The following is a 13,888-nucleotide window of genomic DNA, read 5'->3' on the forward strand; positions in this document are numbered from 1 at the left end:
GGTATTTATCCCAAATTTCACTGCTACCCATGTTATTACTAGTACATATAATACATATATAATATAGTGATATAAGTGTAGCACAATTTAGCATGTTAAGTTTGTTTGGTACATGTGTAGATTTTCAGCATTATCCATTAGCCTGCTGCAGATGGCAGATTATTCAACTATCAAACCACTCTAATTTTCACTGATTCAAGATGTGTAGCTCCATATAGTACAATGCTACAATAGAGATTCCCTTACCTGTACCTTTGTTATTTTTTACAATACTAACTGGAGTAGGAATGTGCCAATTTTACCAGCAAATTTCAGAAAATATGTTTTAAAGAAGAAAGCAAAATGTTGGAAAATAGATGGAAAATTGGAAAAATTGGCACCAAAGAATGACAAATAAGCACAGTTTTGTATGAAAAAGATCAAGATACTCTAATAGAACAATCATGCATAGTATTATGACAACATAATTATGCTCATAGAAATGGCGACTAGAGATCGAAATACTCTAATAGAACAGTCACACATACTTGTAAGCTTGGGGTACTACAATTAGACATTTCAAGCTAAATATTGAGCAAAATAAGTAAGAAAAAATTGCTGGAAAGAAAAATAGGTGGAAAAGGCTAAACAGGCTAATCCCTAGATGTAAGATCCTCTATTTGTCAAATCAAAAATCAAAATCTTGTTAACGGAATCAAGTTCTAAATTGGAGCTACTGTTAATAGTTTCTTACTGCTAATGAGAATTGACAATTTTGATGACAGCATTTAATAAGGTTGCCATTCCATTTGAATTGTATCCTTACTAAGATAATTATACAGTACAACCATACCAGTACTTTACAGCAATTACGTGATCTGGTCTGACAAAACCAGTTCTCCATAATAGGCAGGAGTCAGGAGTCTATTATGATTTTTAAGCTTCCAATGATTCTTTCTAGCAATTCTTTTTAAATTTATCATTATTCTTAATTCTCGAAATTATTCCTGTGATTTGCAAAAACAAGCATATTAATGAGAGTTTTTACAAAAGTGACTGCTATATTAGAATAATCGGCTGGAGGTTGACTATTCTATTAGAGTAAGTGAATAGAGTATTATTATGATCTTTTCAACCGTTTTTGTGCTTGCACTATTTCAGTGTTGCATCCAAAAGATTTTTGCATCACACTACAAGAAAAACTTATAATTTACACTAATGATTTCTAGTACTCATCTGATTATTCCGGAATATTCCCAATTCTTTCTACTACCAATTATTCCTGAAATTATTTCAGTGAAATAGATGTACCCCAACTAAAAGTTTGATAACACATAAATTCTTGTGTCTTTAATGGATCTATATGACACTTGCTATATTATTGTGGTACACAACAGCTTTATTTACATGTAAATATCTAGGCTAGCGTGGTTTAAGTTGCTACCATGATTCACAAAACAAGTTACAGTATGAGTTGTCAAGTAACACCAAATGGAAAGTCTACAATTATATAAGTGGTTCTGTCTGACCGGGTCACAGTAATTCACTTAAATCTACATCACTTACACATTTGGTGACTTGTTGTACTCAATGAAGTGCCTAACATTAGTGTAGTTTGTGTGTATATTCTTATTTGATTAGTTACACAACTAAATAAACAACTGAACCAACCCTCTCTGCAAGCTGTTTCTAATCCACTCCAAGCACCACTTTCTAAACATGTCCTCCTATCACTGCGACTAAGTACAAATCCATCATCGCAAGCAAATAAACAAAAGTCCCCAGGATTTGGCTGGCCATCATCTCCAAGTGAACAATCAATTGTTCCATTCTGAGGAGCACTAAGTACTGGACACATAACTGTGAAATGGAGTAGAATAATGTTTAGGCAAGACTTCTAAACATGCTCTATTGTCACAGGCTCATTCACAAATAGTCATACACAATTTTAAGTGCTAATTCTATTAACCTCAGCCTTTAGTCTTTATGAATCATAATTTATATAACTGGCCAGATAGAAAAAACAAATGTATTATACTCTCTTTAAATGCTGTTCATTATTCTGCAGTCCACATAAATATTTCAAACTTCATAACTCAATACTATATTAATTTAAAAATAATGTAGGGATCCAAGCACTAAAGGTAGTGAAACAAGAGGTAAATGATGGTATTACAACATAACTCAATGGGAAATCTGTACATTGGCTTGTTATACAATTATTTTGTTCAATGCCAAAGTAGGGATTTTCCCACTGAGCTATGCTGTAATACCATCATTCATCTCTTGTTTCACTACTTTTTATTGCTTGGATCCCTTTATTTTACATTAATAATACTAGTTTGTTTACAGCATACAGCTATGCATGTATGACTGTACTATTAGTACTAGTAATAGCTTGGGTAACAGTGAAATTTGGGATAAATACCAAGAGTGTTGTATTGGAAATGGGGATAAATTTCACGAGGCGAAGCCTAGTGAAATTTACCATTTCCAATACAACAAGAGTGGCATTTATCCCAAATTTCACTGCTACCCATGCTATTCCCAGTTAATACCATACTCGCTGCATATACGCATGCTGTGCAATTTGTCACTATGTACTAAACATGCGTAAACACTAATTGGCGCTACATTGTTAACATAAATTCTAGTCAATGAAATTGCAATTACAATTTTTTCACTGCTACCAGTGAAATACGGGATAAATTTCACTGCTACTATTGAGACTTTTGTATGGGCAGTGAAACAGGTATGGTATTAGTGTATGTATCTCAACTGCTGCATTTATCATTATTCAAATAATTTATTTCTTTAAAATCAGCCAAATATGATAATCATACTGACAAACTAGAATCTCTGTACACCCTTAGAAATAATTGCTAAATAAATGTATAATGCCCATTACATTTAGAATTACAAAGTTTGCCGTACATTTGCTCCAATACTAGAGTGCAATTAATCCCAAATCACATGATTTGTTTTTGTAATTACACTTTAATGGTGTAAATATTGACTGTGGACGATGGACTGGACCATAGAGTGAACTACTGTATGGACTGAAGACTGACTATAGCTAATGAAAATGTTTGAAAGTATACTGATGAAAGCTGAATCTTGCACCAAATCCCACTGTGTGGTGCAGCTAAGGGATAGCCAAGTTAGGAACTGGACTGAGTGACAAATCATCTGAACAGCTTCTGCTATATTTCAATGCACCAAAATGCAACGGCTGATTCTGTGGACTGGAAATGGCCCGAACGTTACAGTGGCTAGCTTGGACCCCATAAGTACCACATAGCCAGTCTTATAAATTGAGGTACAAAATGACTGAATTTGTCTGGCACGAGCAAACCAGGTGCATGAAGGCCATCTGTGGGCACATGCCAGGTCGCTGTGCATTAAATACTGCAGTAATACACAGTAGCTACTGGATGTGGACGTGGAACCAACTGCATGCTATCAAATGGTGTGTGAGCAATACTTTGAACATTAATAAACCTTTTCCCTTTTGTATGTTCTTGAGAGTGCATTTATTTAAACTGATAAGCTCAGTCTACAAGTATAAGCTCAATTACTGTATACAATGTATAAAGAAGTCAACTGTTAGTAAAACAAGTCTCAGTAGGTATCTTTCAAAGCATCGCTGTTGCGGCTGAAAGTAACAACTGTTGACTAGTCTGGTGCTGCTGATCCAATTCTAGGCATTATAAATGCCCTCAAAAATAGGTCTGGTGTAAGTAAACAGGTGAAATGGGAACTTTTTAATACTCAATCCACAGTCCAGTCCATGGTCCAGTCCATAGTCCACAGTCAATGTTTTACACCATCCCCTGTAAAACAGTCAGTGAAATAACAAAGCCAAAGAAGCCTTTCAAAGGTGACAAGAATGTGATATAATTAATCCATTTAAATAGACTGACGATAGAAACATTTTAAGTGTGACAAGTATTGATATTTTGAATAGCCAATCAGAATTGCTAGCCTTTTATGTGCAATGTATAAATATATGATATCTTAAATGGCCAATCAGATTAAGAAGTGATTTAAATGCTGAAAGAATGATGCAATCTCTAGTAATACAGTGTCTGTCTTACAGCTTTATGGCCACACAGGACTATACAGATTTTCACTATGAAGCAAGAAGGGTGGTCACTATGTGATTAGCAGGTTTTCACACATAATGCAATTATGGAATAATTGCACTCGTAACAGCCAAAATTCCACTCAAATATGTGTGATTAATCGGTACCTCTCTAAGTGCAACAATTTAAATAAGCAAGGAAGGTTTTCAATAAACAAACCATATACTTTAGCACTATGTGCAGAACCAACTTTAAACAGGCTGTAGGACCAGGTGTCCTACAGACCTTCAGCACTTGCGCTGTAAAGCCTCAATAAATAAAGTAATGTCCATTTGGTTCCAATAGGGGTACTTTGAGATAATAAGTCACTCTCTAGAGTTCCTATGGATATATATATTATATACTTGAAATTGACAAGGAGAAAACATCCTGACTGCCTGACAGACTCCTGTAAGCATTCGAGTGTTAATCGGATGGCTGCAGGTTCAAGGCTGCCCAGGTCCAGTCATGGATTTTTTCTCCTTTCTCTACCTTTTCAAACACACTTATGTACCAACTTTAAACAAGCTGTAGGACCAGGTGTCCTACAGACCTTCAGCACTTGTGCTATAAAGCCTTAATAAATAAATAAATAAGAACCTTTATAATTTTTCATAGTATGCTAAGTCATCTACAAAGTACTACTGAGTGGACTGTGTACTGTAAAACAAATAATATAGGGCTAAGGGCATCAGAAGTACATTACTGTACATAATCTACTGTAGATGACTGCATACATGTACATAATAATTATAGTCTAATTTTTAACATCTTCAACATGCATATTAAACTTTGAATTACATTAATAATGCTCACCAGTATCACATGTCTCCCCAGTAAAATCATCCTCACATACACATGTGAACATGTTGACTCCATCATTGCATGTACCTCCATTTTGGCAAGGATTAGGATCACAATCATCAATATTTATTTCACAAGTGTCTCCACTATATCCATCCTCACAGTCACAAGTAAATGAGCCAACTCCATCAATACAGGTGCCCCCATTGAGACAAGGATTAGGATCACATTCATCTGTAGCTGTATACAATAGTAGGGACAGTAATAATATAATAATAGTTCTGTATAGTAATACAATTGTATTAAAGAGTAACACACTTACGTGTTCCACATACAATTCCAGTATACTCAGGAGGACAGTCACACATAAATGAGCCTGGTACATCTATGCAGGTACCTCCATTTAGACATGGACTTGGCCAACAGCCGATAATTGTCAATTGCGAACAATTTTCTCCACTTGTAAATGATGGACACCGGCATAAAATCTCACTACCACTGTCAAAGCAAGTTCCACCATTTTGGCAAGGATTAGGATCACAACTATCTTCATCTGCAGATATACACCATATTATTAGTAGGCAGCATGTATTTTTAATTCATCTGCTGTTACAGTATAATAATGTAAGCATGGCAAGAATTATAACTCATAAATTAAAGTTGCATCTGCACGGTTGTCACATAATCAAACAACATGGCAGTGAGGAGATTCATTGTTTATCTCGAAAAGAAACCAAATAATAAGAACTGTTTTGTAGGACTCCCCTACAAATTAATGAACAGTGCCCACCAAAATGTTTCCAATAAAAACCATCATAGAAATATCATACACAGTGAAAAGCAACCATATCATAAGGGATAATCCTAGTGCACCTACAGTAACATCACTTCCAGCACTAGAAGTGAGAACATGCTTACAAAAGGCCAAGTGGTGAATTTAACCCATGTCTTTAAATAAACTAGCTGAAGAAAAACAAATGTATATAATAGCTAGCCCTAAACCATGCCCATTACTTAATTTATAGTACAGACTTCTCTTGGTATATACTTGCTTTCTTTTGAGATTAACAATGAATCTCCTCACACAAAGATGTTTAGTGTCAATTTACAACTTTCTTTGATTTAGTTAAAATTCACATGCCCAAAATACCATTAGTGATCACATTACACATTTCACACCAGATGAACTACATAATAGGAGCCATCGACAAACACATAACAATTATACATGGAACTCAAAACTCAGCATCTTTCTCAGCAATCAAGGAAGTGAGATAGAGCTCATCATAAATATCAAAGGCATCTATCAATTCATACAATGGTAAAACTCAAACTCGTAAAGTTAGCCAACATGGAGGTATACTTTTCAGAAGGCACCAGTGAATGAGTGATTGAGCCAGTCAGTCAAGTCAGTCAGTCAGTCAGTCAGTCAGTCAGTCAGTCAGTCAGTCAGTCAGTCAGTCAGTCAGTCAGTCAGTCAGTCAGTCAGTCAGTCAGTCAGTCAGTCAGTCAGTCAGTCAGTCAACTGGTTAGTTAGTTGACGTTAGTTTATAAGAGGTACATTCACTACATGTACATTTTAAATTTTGTAGCAACTATGCATAATACAGGATCAAGTATTTCAGGTTATCTTAAAGGCATGTTTGGGCTACAGCATGCCAATATAAGATTATCTTGAAGGTATAGATTCTCGCTAATATTCCTGCTATACAGTAGCTACCACAATGCTGCATTATGTACAAGCATATTAAATGTGTACAATGACCAATGTTATTATCTATATATATATATATATGTATATGTAAGTGATATATCTATGTGTAGCAAGTATATACTAGTTTGACTTTTCATTAAAGAGATACCATAAGCAGAATTTCCTATATGCTTCATGGGTGCTTGCAAGAGTTGAAAATCTAATTATTGCATCATTGGGGTCTTATTTACTGTAGTTGTTAAGCATTTTGCTTCAAAAAAGAGGAGTGGTGGTCACAAACTAAAAATGTTTCATAGTGAAGAGTAATCATCTAAATACTTTCCATAGAGGTGAGGTGGCAAAAAAATACATCATGACCATGGTATCCCCAACCTCCAAGGGATTTACCTGTCCTATGCTTTAGGGCCAGAGATTTTATGCTTTTGCTACATGAGACATGAATACATGTGATGCCACACTACTGGTTGAAGTATGTCTACTATGTGACATAGTATGGCTGCAGTAACTGTATGACTACATTGAATTAACACACATGACTGGTTAAAAGCCATAATAATTATTGAATTAGAAGTTTTTATGGTATCAAACTTGTCAATATTACCTTATATGATATCATACAAAACAAATTGACACAGTGAACTTTCCAGTCTCAAACACAATGGGCTGTATTTACATGTTTTACGTATAATTATAGTACTTGCTTGTGACAGGATTTGTGAAAAGGGGTCTTCTGAATGGCCAAATCTATGAACTTGAAAGACCATAACTTAGTGCTCAAGAATCATTTAGCTAGGCTTTCATCCATTAAGCTATGTTGGTACTCACAACTAATCACATTTCAAGTCAATATCATCTCTTTCCAATCTGAAGTTATGAATCGTAAAAGTTGGTAAATTGGATGCGTATGGAAGACCCCTTTAGTTACATGATTGCATTGTAAAATATTTAGTGCTTGCAGCACTTATGGATAGGTAGATGTTCATAAAGGATGCTCCCAAAAAGGTTTTTGAAGCAACTATGTGATGGGATCAGTGAAAAGGGGTATTATAGCCTTTCCAATAGCATGTGCGTGGCAATCCATAACTTTACCTGTGAGTATGGTACCGGTCTGAAATTTGGTCACATTACACTTCTAACATAGCACTATTCCTGGATGTAATTGTAAGACAATAGGTTAAACACATTATGAGTTATGACTCGTCAAACTTGGAAATGTGGAAAGGCTGTAAGACCCCTTTTCGCAGATCTGAACACAAATTAATATAGTGTAAGGTTAACGTTATTAGTGCTGAGAAGGTACACTAAAAATAGCTACTGTTATGCACAGACATATTACACTTCCTATACATAGTACACACAGTAATTACATAAAGAGTACCTTTAATAATATAAAATGGATAGCTATACACTTACTTTGTCCATTAACTCCCAGTAGTGGACATGTGATAATGCACCATAGCACAATGGTACACTTCAATTTATCACACCCCATTCTCACAACACTCCTTTATGTACTGTAGACATGTAGCACAGCTCTTTATATATATATATGTACTGTATATATATGGTAGGATGATAACTAACATTTGATAGCTACCTGCAGGTATGCGCGGTTGACATGTGTAGTGTAAATAGTTTGAATCCAAAGTAGTAGAAACCATTTAATTTAATTGATAAAATCTCTATTGTTCTAAACTTACTTTTTCAGATACAGTAATAGATACTGGCATCACACAAAACGCTACTATAAGTCACTTATTTATTGAAAAGGCATTAGTTTTATCTTAGTGGTCATATATAGAAATTCCAGTTTAAGTGCAAAACTTATAAAAATGTATTTATTCCTTTCATAGTGTAGAAGGGTTTCAGAAACCAGCTATTATTAATATAGTAATTTGCCAGAAATCTATAAATGACTTGCCTGGAGGCTACATACAGGGTGCAACAATAGTAAAATTATTTACTGATGTGGGTTTCATGCCAGACCCATACCCACATTGTAAAAACTGAAGTGTCCTCTGGACACCAAAATGTCCTAATACGGACACCATTATCACCATGGGTGTCTGTATTGGGACATTTTGTTGTCCTGTGAACACCACTTTTTACAGGGAAATAAGAATCTGCTAGCACATGACAGTAGGCAGTCACTTCAGCAAGACTCTAGAATTTCTGCTGTCAACCACACATGGCAGTGTGAAGTTATTTTAATATAAGTGGACTGTACTGCAACTGAATTGATAGTAGCAGTATAAGTTCAATTTGTACTTGTATTGGAGAATCAAAACACTTTCCCATACTGACACAATCGTCAGACTTATAATTTATTCACCACGCTTCTCAAGCCTTTAGCACAACAACACATGTATAACTGCTGCATTTAATTTTTCAAGTATTGCATTGTAGCATGTCAATAAGTTTGGCAAAGACTATAAACTATAGATCTACTGGCTATGAATATGGTGATCAATGGATGGAATGATTTGCAAAAAATGAAGATTGAGGTCTTATCTACTGTATAAGATGGTGTTTGTTTATTGTGACAGATGCTAAGTCTTACAAGTTACTGTACATACAATGTACTTGCAGATACATACCTAACTATGATCAGTGGCTCAGAAATATGTGTCACTCTTTGACGTGAAGCTCTACGTGTTTATTATATATACTTAACCTACACCCTGTACTAGCACAAAGTTAGTAAATAATAAAAACATGTTAGCAAGTGTCCAGCTAATGCCATATGATACTCATCTTTAGAGTATGATTTATGCGTTTATATTTTGATATGTATGCATACCCTCTATAATATCCTTATAAAGTGCAGTTGAAAATTTAGTTTATTTCTTTAGTACTTAATATTCTTAGCTACACAGTTATTTGTTTAAAATATAATTTCTAATGCTGTATAGTAATTCTCACCTATTTCACATGTCACTCCAGTGAAACCATCAGCACACAGACAATTAAATGTTGTGTCACTGCAACATCAACACAGGTGCCATTATTAAGACAAGGCTGAGAAGCACATTCAGTGATTCTATACATACAACGATTTCCTATAAAGCCACTAGAACAATTGCAGGTTAAGGAGTCAACACCATCGATGCATAAACCTCCATTGAAACAAGGATTAGGATCGCAATCATCAATATCAACTTCACAAGTGTCTCCAGTGAAGCCACCACCACACTCACATCTAAATGTGCTTGTACTATTTATAACAACATCAACACAGGTACCATCATTAAAACAAGGCTGAGAAGCACATTCAGGAACTTGATACATGCAATGATTTCCTATAAAGCCACTAGAACAATTGCAGGTAAAAGAGTCAACACCATCGATGCATAAACCTCCATTGAAACAAGGATTAGGATCGCAATCATCAATATCAACTTCACGAGTGTCTCCAGTAAAGCCAGTGGTACAGTCACATGTAAAATTTAATGAGTCTGTTCCAAGTTGACAGGTACCTCCATTTTGACAAGGATTAGGTGTGCATTGATTATTATCTATTGACAGAAGGATATAAAATGATGCATTGTTACTGGATTTTCTACCTTTTCACACACACATAAATTTATGTCGACTTCATAACTATTATATAATTGCCTAAAATTTTTCACAACGAAGCCGCAGCAACTGGCTGATGTATATATATATATATATATATATATATATTTAAATAGGTGAAGGAAGACAAACCTACACATTACTTATATACAGAGGTTGCAAACATCGATTGTGTGTTTAAATTGTGGGTGCAAAAGAAATAAGTGTGAGTTTCATTGGTTGTAGTGGCACCATTTTAAACCAAATAACTACTTTGTGGACATAAAGCAACCTAAAGGTGCTAAAATAAATACTTAGACTTATAGGCTGGGAATGTTTGAGGCATCTTTACATGCAGTTGAAATGTACTGTGTAGAAAAACAATCCCCACATTGCAAAAACGATTATTTAGTGATGCCTAGTAACCGAACTATGCAATGCTGACTCATTCAATTCTTTTTGCTTCACAACAATGCCCCTAGCAAAACCAACATGTTAAACTTAAATCCACAATGCAAAACTTTATTCAAACCAACAGTGCAAAATTTTAAGCATCTCTATATAAATAATTAAAGGGAACTGATGCTTTGTAACTGCCTATCAAAGGCAGTTGTGATCAGGGCTATATCATGATATCGTCCTAACCACAGGGCGATATCTAGATATTGCCCTGTGGTCAGGGCAATATGTGAAATATAACCCTGTGGTTTCCTTTATCTGAGGTGTCAAAGTGGTATATATATAGCCAAGCTGTAGAAAATAAAAAAAGTGCAGCCGCCAAAATTGCCAAGGTGAAAGAAGTTGTAAAGTCAAAAGTGGAGGCCAAGAAATGTCTGTGATGATAGTATTTGGCTAGAATGATTAAGGTGGTGGAAGCTGAGTTGCAGCTGGGGTCTGAATAATTACCTCAGGAGCTGGCTATGCAGCCAAGCAGTATACACAATGCTATACAAACACTCAGCATTCTTTTCAGTGCCTACTGCCTACGTTCTGACAAATTAGAGGGTTACCATGTATATATATATATATATATATACGTAAAAGTTTTAACAAGGAATTGTATTTCATAGATCACTTTTCACCTCTGAAATTTTTTCTCTGAATATCCAGCCATTCAAATATTTAGCTATGGTAGCTGCCTAGCTGCAAAAAAAAATATCCCTCCAAATCTTGTTACAGTTGCTTACCTATGAATATTATCTATGTCAATTATTTTACATATACAACAATGCATTGATCAAAATAACACTGATCATATACAGTAATGCATTGATCAAAATAACACTGATCATATGTGACCGAATTTTGGAAAATCACCCATATGGGCGCATTTGACACCTAAAATATTCAATGATAAAATCACAAACTTTTCTACTTGTTGATGGTTTTAAGCCATTCTCAATACCTTAAATTACAAGAAAGTTCTTGAAATATTTTCAAAACTGCGTCCTGCTCTTGTTAGCAACCTACTAAACATGAAAATTCTAATTATTTCATGTGCGCCCATATGGGTGATTTTCCAAAATTCAGTCACATATACAGTAATGCATTGATCAAAATAACACTGATCATACAATAGCTATCACATCAATATTAATTTTACTGTTTACAGCACTTTTTTGGGTATACAGGAGGAAGACAGTAAGCAAGTACTCTCCATAATAGTGTATGTGAAAATGCTGAAAGTATGGATTATCCCATATAAATAAGGTTGATCCTACATACTGTATGACTAGTAGCTACGTAGCTTTAATATTTGAATCAAAATTTAATTGCTTAAATATTTTTGCTCCTATGTATTAACACACCTCTATCATTAGTTGAAACATAACATTATTAAAAGCAACCTGCCTTAAGTGAACTTGTAAAAGTGGTGTTGACATCAGAATTTATAAAAAATAAACACTTTTCTTTGCAATAAGTATGATGAGCTGATTGTATAAGTACACATTGTAGATATATGCAATATTTACATGCATACAAGATAGGTTTGCCCTGTAGGATAATAGGAAATGTTGCTATGTAAATATATATAATTTATGTAAGTACACTCACTGTCTATTTGAGCATTAACTCCCAAAAGCAGGCAGCTGAAAAGGAAACACATTAGTAAAATGGACCCCATTTCCATACCAATCCTTCATTCACTGTAGTTATACAATTTAACTCTTTCTATATACGTATATACACTAGTACAATACCTGCTGGTATCTGCTGTTGGTATGTACAGTTTGAATATTGTGAATCTAATTGAAGTAACTTTATTAGAAGCCAAAAAATGATTGCTATTGTTGTAAGAATGTAATCCTAAATGGTAGTGCTATTTATCATAGACATTAGTGCATATTTATGATTTCACCATAGATAATGCAGTTATAAATCACTCTTTAAGGGAAAGGCATTGTCCTCACATCTTAAGGATTCAAATATCTAGTATAAGGATTGGTCAATTGTCTGCAGTTTATATACTAGGTTCTAGTATGACTATCCTTACAAGTGTTAATCGAAGTCATGCATTAAGCTATTATTTTTAATTCATTGTTTTATGGAGACTCATTCAAGTCCAAATTAGACTGTATGTTATTGTTTTAAGAAATGGCTAGAATTTAGATCACAGGGGGTATGCATAATTGTGACCCTATGTTGGAAAACCATACATTTTGGCACATTGGTAAAATTTCTGTTTTATGGCTAAACTGAAGCAGTGCGTGGTTATCTACCTTGTGTGAAAATTTTGTAATGATACAATGAAGCATTCCAAAGATATGGCTGATTTACTGTCTAATACATAACAAACTAACTTTTCAATATCAGTTTATAGCACTGCATAGTGATCAGGTTGGACAAATGATAACAAATCACTTTGTAGAAATAGATTTTCATTCCTACAATCTAAAAAGGGTAAAAGGGATCCTAGATAATTTAATCATGTGCTCTTAGTGCTTTTCTTCAATTAAATCACCTGTATTATAGTCTAAAGAGAAAAAATGTTTGGTTTTATAAATGAACCCAATTTGTAAGTTAATTGTTGTCCCACGCTAGGCGAAATTGCTACATAGTCTGACATAATTGAATATATCTCCTAGATAAAGGAAGCTAAGGGTGTGAAACTTCACAGCAAGAAGGCTTAATAATTACTTCATCAGAATGTGCAAAAAAATTAGTTTGAAAAAAATCTCTGAAATTTTCAATTCAGTTTTCTCACATATTTTGCTTCTGCCCAAATGTATGATTTCCAAAATATGGTCACAATTATTTTAGAACCCAACGTCCCTGTGTTATGGCATCTGAGTAAACCGAATTCCTGACAGCCTAAGGGTTACTAAAACTTAATTGCAAAGATCTTAGCCTAAGTGCTCTGAAGTCTATCTTATACCATTGTATGCTGTGGTACCTGAGTGAACAAAAGGTCTGAGTTTTATACCAAGAGTCCATAATAGAAAATATCTTCTAAATTTCAATGATCCTTAGTGATTTGAAGTCCAGGCCCATAGGCCATAGCATTTGTTGTACCTTTAAACTTTAAGTCTGTACCCTTCAACAATCATGGGTGTCTTGTTTCTACTACTATTGATGATGCATTAGCTAGCTAAACTTTTAAAACTATAGCTAGGGATCCTCCGATTATGCTGGCATAATTATGAGCATAATAGTTGTTTGAAAGCATTGAGCATAATGCTAGCATAATAGGTAGAATATTTGTGTAATAGTA

The 13,888-nt window shown here is 34.5% G+C and overlaps 1 protein-coding gene and 1 pseudogene across 1 annotated transcript in view; both read right to left on the reverse strand.

Annotated features, from left to right (window-relative positions):
* The window catches only part of LOC136247133 (fibropellin-1-like), a 30,936-nt gene extending 22,822 nt beyond the window's left edge, over positions 1-8,114 (reverse strand). Inside the window, exons 1-4 of the mRNA XM_066038760.1 lie at positions 8,035-8,114; positions 5,230-5,460; positions 4,920-5,147; positions 1,651-1,839 (exon numbers count right to left, since the gene is read on the reverse strand). Of these exons, the coding sequence (XP_065894832.1) occupies positions 1,651-1,839; positions 4,920-5,147; positions 5,230-5,460; positions 8,035-8,113 (727 nt within the window). The 5' untranslated portion in view covers position 8,114. The remainder of the gene's footprint in view (positions 1-1,650; positions 1,840-4,919; positions 5,148-5,229; positions 5,461-8,034) is intronic.
* Positions 8,115-9,555: 1,441 nt separating this feature from the next.
* LOC136248035 (fibropellin-3 pseudogene) lies at positions 9,556-10,337 on the reverse strand (annotated as a pseudogene).
* Between the last annotated feature and the right edge of the window lie 3,551 nt (positions 10,338-13,888).

This window comes from Dysidea avara, chromosome 2 (genome assembly GCF_963678975.1).
Source record: "Dysidea avara chromosome 2, odDysAvar1.4, whole genome shotgun sequence".
In the NCBI taxonomy this organism is placed as follows: domain Eukaryota; kingdom Metazoa; phylum Porifera; class Demospongiae; order Dictyoceratida; family Dysideidae; genus Dysidea; species Dysidea avara.